The sequence below is a fragment of the Camelus bactrianus genome, chromosome 8, assembly GCF_048773025.1.
Source record: "Camelus bactrianus isolate YW-2024 breed Bactrian camel chromosome 8, ASM4877302v1, whole genome shotgun sequence".
NCBI lineage: Eukaryota > Metazoa > Chordata > Mammalia > Artiodactyla > Camelidae > Camelus > Camelus bactrianus.
Window position 1 is genome coordinate 8,915,537 of NC_133546.1, and position 12,767 is coordinate 8,928,303.

The 12,767-nt window shown below is 44.4% G+C and overlaps 1 protein-coding gene across 2 annotated transcripts in view; it reads right to left on the bottom strand.

The window, feature by feature from the left end:
• Nucleotides 1-12,767, bottom strand: part of ZDHHC14 (zDHHC palmitoyltransferase 14) — a 245,053-nt gene that overhangs the window by 103,622 nt on the left and 128,664 nt on the right. For both annotated transcript variants that reach the window (XM_010965753.3, XM_010965749.3), the window contains exon 2: nucleotides 21-181. In XM_010965753.3, coding sequence (XP_010964055.2) covers nucleotides 21-181 — 161 coding nt within the window. The remainder of the gene's footprint in view (nucleotides 1-20; nucleotides 182-12,767) is intronic.

Below are 12,767 nucleotides of genomic sequence, written 5' to 3' on the forward strand. Positions count from 1 at the left end.
GGGCAGACCTTCAGGGTTACCTATTTGCCTTTCCAGGTCAGCGGCTTCATCGGGCGTGGCTCTTGGAAGGACTCCCGGATCACTGAAGCTGGTGCGAAGCAGGGTCCCCATCACGAAGAAGAACAGAATGCCACCGACCACGGGGATGGCAGGGGTGATTTTCACTGCTAGATACGGGCAGCTGCCAACAGGTTGGGAAGGCAGGAGGGAGGGGAGAAAGAAAGGAAACACAATGTCAGTCATCAACAGTAAGCAGTCTGTATTTTCCAAGAAACTAAAGGCTTTTTTGGAGAAGCAAAATTGATTTCCATTAAAAATTCATCTCTGCTAAGCATTTACATTTAAGGAGGTCTGCAATTCTCTCCTGTGGACAATTTAACCCTCCCTTCTTGGCTACAATAATCCAGGCCCTCTGCTTCCACCGTGCTACTCGGGAAAGACACTGGCAGAAAAATGAAAGTAATCCTGCTCATACAATCAATGTAAGATGCACAGAGTTTGCACCCCTTGTGCTATAAACACAGTTCATGAATTATGTGATTCTCCACCCATCCCTGGAATTGCATAACATAGGAAGACACTGGGCTTTAAACTGTCTTCATTAGACCTGGCCTTTCCTCCCTGGGTCAGACAACTCAGGGCACAAAACACAGAGAACCACAAGTCATCCACAAAAGGCAAGAAACCAGGGGGAGATTATAGCTCATTGGCAGAGTGCATGCTTAGCATGCACGAGGTCCTGGGTTCAATCCCCAGCACCTCCAGTAAAAAAAAAAGAAAGAAAGAAAAGAAAAGAAATTTAAAAAATTTTTCTAAGGCAAGAAAACATGTTTTCAATATTTTGGCTAGCCCAAAGAGGATAATGAGCTACTAAATAAACTTGCAGGCCAGTTTCCCAAGACGATGAAAATGATTTCGGCAGCTGGAATATAATAATCTCATGCTCTTCCAGAAGGCATTTGAGCTACCAACAGATGAACATGGCCAAACTCAGTTCTGTGAATCCCCTCCCTTCACTGTTGTGAACCGACATGCAGCAGGGGCTGCGTTGAGTCACAGAGAGGAGCGCTTGGAACAGACTAAAGTCTATGCCGGCTGGACCTGGGGATCCAGGAACCAGAGCAGCTTTAAGTACCACACCCTGATCCACCATCACTGCCCCTTGACTCCGCAGAGGTGGTGAGAGGCAGAGTGAAAACTAGCTTGGTGCCTGGATCTGAGTGAAGGATGGGACCTGCAATGACCACGATCTATTGTCTATTGTGGTCTATTGTCACCACATTCAGTAACACCATGGGCATCGAGGAACACAACACAGAATCACGGAATGTAACATCCAGAGTGAAAGTGCCTGCTAGATGGCCTGCCTCATCAGGCAGCGCTCTTCCAGATACTTGAGGCAGAACAACGAGAGGGAGCTGAAGAAGAAAGGGTTGGAAAGCTCTGTGCAAGTGGGGAGCAGGGGCTGAGTCCTGGGCATGTTGGGGATCAGCACCCCATTCCTCTTGGGTGCTTGCAGGGAGGTGGTAAAGTCTCTGATGGGATAGCAAGGGAAGGCTGGCAAGCATCCAGGTCTCAAGGACCACAGGCCATGATCCCCTTTCCTGAGGCCAGCATCAAGTGTGTGAGAGCATCTTGTCTTCAAGAGGCTGGTGACTCAGGTCTATGGGACATGGTTACCATGAACTAAAGAACAAGGGCCTGTCCTGAATTCCCTGCTTTAAAGAAATCCAGAGACTTTCCAGTAACTTTAGGAAGGTGGAGGAACAACCCTAAACATGACGAAGTAAGATTTCCTGCTGGGCAGGTAGACTGTGGTCTTCAAGACAATCACTGGATTTAGACAGACAAAAATATATGACATTTCTAACTTCTGTTTCATATTTCTCACACCAACTTCCCTGCAGAAACAGAGCAGAACAAACAACTAAAAACAACCCCATGTCCCACTTGGGCTGGATTGCCAGTTGTGACTTTTATTCACAGGATTCTTGGGAAACCATAAAAAACTGTTCATGGTCATTCCTGCATCAGTGTGACCCCACCCAGACTCCCAGACACTTCAAAGCCTTTTTCAATATCCTCACAGATTCTCACAGGAAAGTGATTTCGGCAAAGAGAACAAGAAAACATAAGATAACTTGCTGTGAAAAAAAGGAATACAAGCGTGTCTAAGTTGAAGAAATGCCCGTTGTGAAAGCATTCACTTTAATTATGGAAAGGGCTCTTTTAGTCCAATGGATTTTGTTGTGCAAAAAAGAAATCATTGCTTTTCCTGGAGTGTTTTCAGACAAATGCTAACATAGTTAGCATCTCTTCTGTGTGCTTCCAGTTTTTGTAAAAAAATTTGATTTTATGATTTGAGGTACTGAAAAGCTTCAAAACAGTTTCCTGCAATAGAGATCTACTAGTCCTGACAATTAGAAAGAAAAATTTTAAAGATGCTGCCGCTCGGGGTGCCTCCCTCTAACGTGGGCCTTATAGCCTAATGCAGAACTTGCATTTCAACTTGACACACAGAGAGAAGAACAGTCTTGTCAGGAAATGACCATCTTCCCTTTAGAGATTCAATATAAAGTGATAATCAAAATCCCATTTAATACTTCATTGAAATGTTCGTACGGGGATGTGTCCCAGCTCTAGGACGTGGTGCAGTGCCCTGGGTCACAGAAACAGATACCTTTCAGGGCATGTTTGGACCATGACTTGGAGCCTCTATGAATAGCTTGATGTTAAGTATCAATTGCCACAAGTCTACTGATTAAAGCTCCAGCTGTGATTTCAATCTGAAGTTAATATCAAGGAACTCAAACTCCAGAAGAGCATTAAAAAGTATTTGTGTCATAAAATATGATATTATCTTTGTTATTCTTGTTGTCATATAAAAAGCAACCTTAAATTGTATGAAGCCTTGCAAATGTGCTAGGGTACCACAACCAGAAATAAACACAGTCCATACTGAAGGCATAAAATTGATCCTGATACTAATAAATTTCAATTTTTGTATATTAGCTTTAACATATTTTTTTAAGTCTAAAATCGACCTCTTTTTTCTTTTTAACAAAACGTTTAGGGAAATGATCAATTGTGCAGAAGAGAATTTTCCCAGAATTTAAATTCAGAATTCAACAGAAGAATGCCTGTTTGAATAAAGGCAGAGGATAAAACAGGCCAACTTTCTCCCTCTTTCTCATTATTAATCAGTTTGGGTAAGAAACAACTGGTACAGCTGTCAAGCAGCAGCACGAGTCACAGCTGGATGACGCGCCCTGGACTGACCAGTCAGTAGGATGCGATCCACCTCGGGGCTTTAAGGATGGAATTTATTTAGCTCCATTTGGTTTCTCCAAGGATGGATATTTCAGTGCTGTCGGAACCCCCCTGTGCAGGTAATTTGGTAGATCTGAGGATAAGGTGTATTTGTTTTTCCCTTTTGGGTCTGAAATGTAACTTGGCTGACCTCAAAGCTCAAAGCTGTAAAGGTTTGCCTTCCCACAGCAAACTGTCGTTAATGAGTAAGCCATGTCCTCAATGGTTTCTTGTCCCAAGTGCGCTGTATGTGGGGCCGTGATCTTTAAGAGCTGCTCACTTCTCCAGGCTGATGGCTCTGAAGACCTCCCATTGTCTCCACCCGCCTCTCCCCACCTCCCACCAAGGATATCCGCTGCCCTTGCTAATATTGGATATTCAAAATTAGAGACCAATGTCTTTAACCTAAGTTTTCTGTCCCCCAGCACATTCTCACTGCAGAGAAAATACACTGTGGTTTAAGTTGTTTGTACTTGAGTGTCGATTAATTTATTCAGACCTCAGCCAGGAAAGGAGGAAGAGGAAGAATCTAGTCAGCAGGTAAATGCCTACCACCTGCCCGCGTTTCCTCTAACTGTAAAACTGGTTGTTGGCTGTGGAGGGATTTCACATGGATCTGAAAGAACATTTTCGTTTTCCGTTTAAACCTGCTTCTGCCTCTGTGTGAAAACTCAGGTGGATCCTGGCTTCTCTGGTCGTGAGATGAAGGTAGCAGGAAGTCCTGCAGTCACTTTTAGTAGCAAACAGTCTCACTAAGTAATTAAAAATGTGACAATCCCATTATTAGTGGAAATTTCTACCTTGGTTTTGTGCTAAACCGCCTCCACCTCCTCCAAGCGCAGTTTCTGGCTCCTCTTTTTGGACGAGGTGGGTAGGGAGAGGGGATGCGAGGCACTGATTTGAAAAGCTCTGTTGACAAGGCGGCTTTGGGCGCTCTGGGTCAACCAGATGTCTAAACCCATCCCTCCAGTGTCTGAGATCTTCAGAAGCGTCTGTGGGATTCCAAGTGCACTGCCACATGGGTACCCATTGTCCTCTTTCCCTCTTCTTGAGTAGAAAGAAGGCAATCTTCCCCCTGCCCTAAGGCCCATCCTTCCATGTCGCTGTGCCCCCCATACCCTTCCTTGCAGGAACCTCAGGAGAAATGCACTGAACTCCTCCACTCTCTGCTTCTTCCCTGGGGGACGGCAAAAAGCCATCTCCACGCTCTGCCTGCCACAGGCCCCTCTCAGCCTGCCCTAACCAGGCTGCCAGCTCTCCAACACACGTCTCTGCTCAGAAGCCTGCAATGACTCCCTTTCTCCTGCCAAATTAATTTCAAGCTCCTTTTCTGGCAACCATAGTCCCTCAAACCCGGTCTCCAGTCCTTTCTTCTCATCCCCGGTTGCACTCCTCCTTTTACACATACAGGGACAGCTACCCTGACCTCCAGCCTTTGCAGACGGGCGCCTGTGACCCAGCAGTGGTGTCTGGAATGCCCGCATGCCCCATCTCAGCTTGTTACAGTCACCCAGCTTTCAAGTTCCCATAAAGACCTGGTGAAAAGATTTTCTTGGCTCCCCACCAAGCAGAAGTGCTGGCTTCTTTTCCTGAACCTCCCTAATACGGTTGTTTGCCCCTCTCGATGGTGCTTGCGGCTGTTAGGGGACCTGCCTCGTGAGCCTCCCTGGACTGGAGGTCTCGGAGGGTAAGACCGGGCTCTGGTCAGCGTGTGTCCTTCACAGCCCCTGGCATGAGGCCTCGCACATGGCAGGTATTTGATAAACACTTGTTGGATAACTGAATGAAGAGGACCCATTCACTGAATTTTACAGTAACACAGAAAAGAGAAGGGAAGTCAAATCAGCCATACTCTCAACATCAACAGTGTACCTTGTGTCTAGAACTTGCTTCTCTACCTTCTAAGCTTGCTAAGTCCTGTAACTTCCTTCAAACAGGTGCTAAGGATCTGCCTTGTCCAGGAGGCCTCTCCCACTGCGAAGAGGAAGGATTACACACACTGAGCTGAGTGTCTGCAACACACTCTAAAGTCCTAGCAGATGAAGCACTGTAAGTTGGTGCGACTTTGTGCAATACTAGGTGCTCTGTGACAGTCCCCCTTCCTACCAGCCCCTGTATGACAGAGGACAGTGAGTTTCTCTTTGAAGTTTTGGACATTGCTCTTTATAAAAGCACCAGAATTCAGGCCCCCAAGCAAACAATGAGATCAGTGCTGCAAAGACACCCTCAAACTGCTGCTCAGAAAAAGCCAAGAGCATCTAGGGTCCTGCTGGTAAAGACAAGACCTGCCCAGGATGGCGATCACCAGACTTGGCACGTGGCAGCAGGCGAGACTGATGGGAAATCTCAGCTCGCCCACAGCAGCTGGCAAGACCGAATAGCTGGAGGACTGGGAGCGGCAAAGAAAATCCTTAGCTTGAGCTCAGACAACTTGAAAATGGCTCCTTCACATTTCTGAGCAACTGCGGATGGGCTCTCCCATTCTGAGTGCCATCTGTGATGAGGAAGACTCCTTCCCCTGAGGGCCTGGATTTGATACAAGATGACAATGCAGCTGCCAAAGATATAAACACCAAATGGAGTCCTCTTTCTGTCTGAAAAATTGTGACCTACATACAACCCAGGGCCACATGGGTAAAGGCTATGAGCATCTTAGTCTTCATAAAGCTCAATGGGAAAGTGACAGGAGGGGGAAAAAAAGAATTTAAAAGTACACATTTTCATAACATAAAAGAAATGCGTTAACTTAGCACCAGATGAAACAAATGCTATTTTGATGAAAAGCCTTTACCATGTTCCTCCTCCAATCATATACATCAGTGAGTTGTTTGCCTGTGGATATGATTAAATATCTACTACAAACTGTCAACTCACTGTATATTAGAGTTAAAGAAAGGTCCTTTCAGGTAATCACGAGAAAATGTAGCACTGCCAAAAGATTAGAGGGAATTTTTTTCAGTTCTAAGAGCAATCTTCTCAAATCTTTAGGAAAAAATAATTATTTGTATTTTGATGTTTATACATGAAGGGTGGAACCATTTTCCTGGGTGCTATATTATCTGAGATTATGCAATCAGTGTTATTATGTCATTAATTATGACAAAATTATTTTACCATCAAACAGATAACTGACATTCCAGAATCAACATTCCCCTTAATTCTTTATTTCTATTTGGAGACTGGCTCGCAGGTTAGAATTTCCTTGCAGCAAAACTGATTCTTTGGCTGCAAATCTTTGGACTAAATTCGTTTCTTAAGCATTTCAGTTAGGAAATCTGGATTTTATTATTGGGTAGCTAGGTTTCTCTGTTTCTCCACAGGATATTCTTTGCAGGGAAGATTAGCTTTACTTAAAAACAAAAACGAAACGAAACAGTATTAACAAGATGTAGCAGAGACGTTAAAACCAAGTGGCCTTTGGAACAAAAAGTAGAGAATCTTTGCCGGTATCAAAACAATTCCAGTCATCTTTTAATATTTTGCCTGCAAATGGATATGCATACAAAAAAGTATTCTGTTAATTGTAGCTCATGGCCCCTACCTACAACATGCCTACGTTTGCTGTTTTTGTTCTGTACACACGAGAGCACAAACGTGAGACTGACTATTCTTTATACAGAGAAATGAGGCGCACAATTAAAGCTGATACTGGAGGGGAGAGCGGCCTTGCTTTCTTGATGCCGCACTCTAACGAAGGAGGATTCTATGCTTCAGAAATCCCAGAGTTCAGCTATTATTTTAAACGTCAGAATCTTGATTGCAACGCATTTCAATGACAAATAGTTAAGGCAAATGATGGTAAAATGAAATAATCTGAGCCAATGACTCACATCTGAAATCATAACAGAGTAGCACTGTAAGGAATGGAGGTTGTAAGGGTTGTAATAAAAACGATCTTTTCCCTTTTCATATGAGTCACTGTAAAATAAATGTATTTTTCACTTATAGGCAGGGACATAAACACCATTAATTTTATGATTTGTCCTTTAATCACATATTTAGAAATAAATGTACCACCACAGGGCAAAGATAAGCACATTACTTGGAGACCGATAGAGGAAAAAGTGGACTTAGAAATAACATCCACTCACGTCTCTAAAATGGGGAGAAAACAGATGATTTCATAGAGTGCCATTCCCTGCAAGACACCACCCATGGCGGCACCCAGTGTTTGAAAAGCCCCTTCTAAAAGGATCTACTGTAGAGCACAGGGAACTATATGCAGTATCTTGTAAAAACCTGTAGTGGAAAATAATCTGAAAAAGAATATATATGTACATGTATAATTGAATCACTTTGCTGTACACCTGAAACTAACACAACGTGGTAAATCAATTTACTTCAATGAAAAAAAAAAGCCTCTTCTTAACCAGCTGCAGGTAGTGGTGAATCTACCAAAATTACACGGAAGGAGGGAGTTTAAATAAATGGACATGGGAACCAAAGAGGGAAAATATAACAAAAGGAGACTGAAAGGAAAAGTTCAAACCCCGAGAGAAAGGACAGGGAGGGGAGAACTCCACGGAGAGACGCACAGGCCGTGAAGATCCGCAGTGCCACCGGAGGCCCCGCGAGCGCGTCTACGTCTCCTTTCTCATCCAGAACTGCAGCCCTCGGGCTCACCCAGGGAAGAAGGCTGGCGAAGCTCAGCCTGCAGAGGAGAAGACAGGGATCTGCCTTCTCGCTGCAGGCCTCACCAGCCACATGTGGTCACAGCAGGGACGTCTCCAAACAGCGCTGTCTTGCCTGAAGCCCGTGGCACTCCTGTGTGACAAAGTCAGTGTCCTTGTTCTTAATTTGGGGCCTCCCAGGCCACCCAGAGAGGTCCAGTTATAGACACAGAACCTGGGAGTCTGTAGTTTAAAAATACAGGCTTCAAACCACAGTGTGTAAACAGCCCCATTTATCCATCTACTACTGAGAACGTGCGAGGGCTGACTAGGGAAAATTGCGGTGCTTCAGACTTTTGGGCCGTGTGATTATGAGTTTGATTTAAAATTCCAGGAAGCCAAAGGCTTCTGGCCAGTGTGTGGATCACAGGGAGGAAAGGCAGCACTTCTCGGCCCCCAAGCCGGCTCTTCAATGGCCTAACGTGATTAGCTAGGCACGGCCACCACACATCCTGCACACTTGTAACTCCAATGACTGTTTGTGTCATTTTCAGTGGAAGGATGGCTGCTGAGCAAATTGGCCATAGTAACTCCACCATCTTGCTTTCAGTGCATCCTGGACCCAAAGTTAGCAGGGCAAGACAGGTCCCTGCGGAAAGCTTCCTGCCTCAGGGCGTGCTGGGAGCATGTGCTAGGGGAGGCCTCTGTCAAGAGCGGCCAGAGGAGAGAGCAGGAATTTGCTCTGGCCGTGAAAGGAATTCAAGGGATGGTGGCTGCTGACCCTGTCTTATGCTTTAAAGGGTGTCCACTCTCCATCCATGCTGGCCACTCTGTACAGGAAAGTCTCAGCAGGGCTTTAGTTCTATTCATAAGTCTTGATTTTATCAAATCTGGCGTACCCAAATTTTAAGATGTATCATTAAAGAAAAGTGTGCCAAATAAGACAATATTCTCTAATCACTTGGAATCTTTAGTTTATACTTATTAAAAGAGCTATTTTAGGTTTATTTAGATACCACTGTTAATGTCCTATGTTAATGTTGCACACATACATTTTTAAATGTGAGTGAAATAAATTGGTCAAAGGATTCCTAAAACATCTCCAGTTTTCTGAAGTGCTTTTTGACTCCAGTGTCATGGTCTGAGGTTTTAGACACAGTACCATCCCGATGTAGCCAAAGCCATAGCTTCCTGACTCCTCTCCTTGCCTCCAATCCTGCCCCACAATCCATCCCACCCACAAGAGTGATGACCTCATCTTCACTCCACCCTCTTGCCCATTCTGCCCCTCCTCACGCCGCTTAGTGGCTCTTGGAAGGTTCCAGGCAGGCCTCTGCTCGGGGCTTCTGTCTGTGCTGTGCCCTCTGCCTAGAACGCTGTTCCTGCAGCAAGCCACAGAGCTCCCCAACTGCCTCTGAGTCTGTGCCCCAACATCACTTTCCCAGTCAAGCCGTCTTTAACTACAGGCACTTCGTCAAATCACAGTCCTCCTGCCACCAGCACCCCCTGCCCTCCTGGTCCCCATCTAGGGTCTCTTTTCCTCCTGTCATTTACCCTACTTGGCAGACTGTACACACTAAGTTCTTTACTATCTGACTCTCCCACTAGAAAAGAGCTCCAAGCGACGAGGAATTTTTATCTGCTGGGTTTGCAGCCGTAACCCATGGTGCCTAGAATTGAGTCCAGCACACAGTGGCCTTCAATCAATACCTGTTGAATGCACTGAAAACACAGGATACCAAGCAGACTCGAGATGATTCCATTTTTGTTTCAAACTCACATTTATATTCATAACTTGAAGAATATGCCCTAAAATATTACCTCATTTTCCATGGTGAAAGGTATGAATGTGATTTTGTGAGTATGTGCTTTTTGGTAGTTTCCAAAATTCAAGCATGGTTTATTTTTGCAGTAGAAAAATATATGATTAAAAATAAGTGCATACTATTTACAATTGCCAAGACATGGAAGCAACCTAAACGTTCATCAACAGATGATTGGATAAAGAAGTTGTGGTATACATATACAATGGAATACTACTCAACCAGAAAAAAAAGAATGAAATGATACCATTTGCAGCAACTTGGATGGACCTAGAGATTATCATACTAAGTAAAGTAAGTCAGGTAGAGAAAGACAAATATGATATCACTTATATGTGGAATCTTAAAAAAATGGCACAAATGAACTTACTTACAAAACAGAAACAGACTCACAGACATAGAAAACAAACTTATGGAAACAGACTCACAGACATAGAAAACAAACATATGGTTACAGGGGGAAGGGGGGAAGAAGGGACAAATTAGGAGTTTGGAATTTGCAGATACTAACTACTATATGTAAAACAAATAAACAGCAAGGTCCTACTATATAGCACAGAGAACTATATTCAATGCCTTGTAATAACCTATAGTGATAAAGAATATGAAAAAGAATATATATATATCAATATGAATCACTTTGCTATACACCAGAAACTAACACATTGTAAATCAACTATACTTCAATAAAAAAATAAGTGCATAAGTACTCATCGAACTGAAAAAAAAAATGAGGGGACAGGGTGTTGCCAAAACATTAAAATCTGTCTGTGCTTCTTAAGAATCAACTATCAATAAAAAAAGATGCTTGACAATAATGCATGTTCCAGGTTAGATCAAACTTCAAAAGACTAAAGTGCTGATTTCTGCATGTTACCTCTCATTAGACTGGCATGTTTCGAGGTATGGGGTATCATATATTCAGGAATACAAAACTCAAGTTACCACCCATCTCAGTTCTAGTCTGTGTGCAGTTTCTTACAGGAGTGTGACCGGAGGAAGTTCTTCTGCCACCCTTGTGGATTTCTACCTTACACTGGACATTTATTTATTAAAGGCAGAGACAACTACACCCTGGGGTTTCTTTGTCACAGAGAAAAACGAAAAACAACCCCAAAGAGACAGTGGAGAAAGAGGCCTGAGGTGCAGGGCCACAGGCGCCAGACACAGGCCCCCCACCAACCCTCTGGAGACCCAGAGTCTCAGACTCACTAAAGGTTCCCTTTTCCTTTCCTTGGGTCAGGGGTGGGTCCAAGAGCAGCAGGAAGGGGAAAGGGGCCTTCAGGAATGAGAAGGGGTGAAAAGCTACACAAATTCAACCCCCAAACACTGGCAAGCTTTGTGGAGTTGAACCCGAAGCCTGGATATCTCACTTACAAGAATCGCTGGGGAATGGAGCATTCAACACAGAGACATTTTCAACTAAATATGAATTAGTTCAATCATTACGTGCTCAAGAAAACCTTTTTGGGATGAAGATGCCCTGTCCTGTTTTAGCCTGCATGGTGAACATCAGTGAGTCTTCTCCTGTCCCAAGACCCTCTGGGCATCAGGCTGGGACGTGGCCCAGTGGCGCCACAGTGCGGTGCTGATGGTACCACTCAGTATACAGCTGTGTGTGCAGCCTGTTTTCTCCTCTCCCCAGCCAGATGTTCCTGTTATTCAGCTCCCAGCAGCTCTACCCCCAGGGCTTTAGTCTCTCTCCCAGGATCAGTAGAGCAGTGAACAAGGTTTTACACACCACCGAGACCTCTGCCGTGGAGCGTTTCCCAGCCCCAACCCTCACACTGGGCCACGGCCTTTCCTGCCAGAGTCCAGAAGTTACTGTTCTGGAAAAGTGGTCTTGGGTGCTATGAAGCAGCACTAACTCGGAACATTCTGGCCTTTGTGTGAGTTTTGGAAAGTTTCTACAAAAATAAAGAGCAAGTCCTATGGATCCTGTGAACATCCCATGTCCCTGGGCACCATTCACTCCTTCACTCAATCGCTCCACATGCTTTTCCTGAGGACCTACAACATGCCAAAACACTAGACCAAATGCTGGGGATCCAAGAAGATCAAGACAAGATACTTGCTCTCAAGCTGCTCACATTCTAGTAGGAGACACAGACCCCAAACCCTGTTAACTACAAACAAAATAGCAAGTGAGGCGACAGAGATAAGAGAGTGTACTGAAGGGACATCAGAGAGATCCAGCTCAGTGGGCCTGGATGGAATCAGAAGGTTTTCTGGGTGGGGTGTTGAGAGCTAAGTAGGAGTTAGACCAGCAAAGAGGAAAGGCTTTGGCAAGGACCTGAAACTGTAAGTACAGTTTCCAGACCTTCCACAGTTGACTGACAAGGGATAAGGTAAAGCCTTTTCAAACCTACTTGGACTGGACCCCACTGCAAGGGCCATCCAGCAGGAGGCGTCTTTGCAGGTTGTTTAGTCACTGCTTATCTCCAGCACCCCAGACACTTTCTGCTGCAGAACAGTCACTCTGCAAACATCTGCTGAGTTGAATTTAGTAGAATCATCGGAGCAGATCTGAGAGACTTGGGTCCATGCTATGGGTGGTGAAATGCAAGGCGATTTGTAGCAAAGATTGTTGGGCAGTTGAAAAAATTAAAGAAACCACCTACAGAGATGAGCAGGCACTCATTTCAGTGTGCTCCCCATGTCTGCCGACAGCTCTCTCCTACTCTGTTAAAGCTCTCCTCACCCAGACCTCATGGCTAATTTCCCCCCACTCCTGGAAGAGAAAGAGGGCACCTTTTTCCTTTTGCAAAGGAAGATGAATTACCAAGTAAATTTCCCTTTATAATATTTCCCTAAGATTGCAGAGGAGTTGAAGATTGGTTTTTAAAATACCCATCATCACAAACCTCTTAGAAGCAGAAAATAGAGGATAAATACAGGTTAGAAACAGCTAATCAGTTAGAGATGCATGTGAGTTTGGATGGTTGAGTTATTTCACCTATAAACTCACAAAATAATGCCATTTTTAATAGTAGAGAAGCCATAATTTGAAAAATAGTACATGATA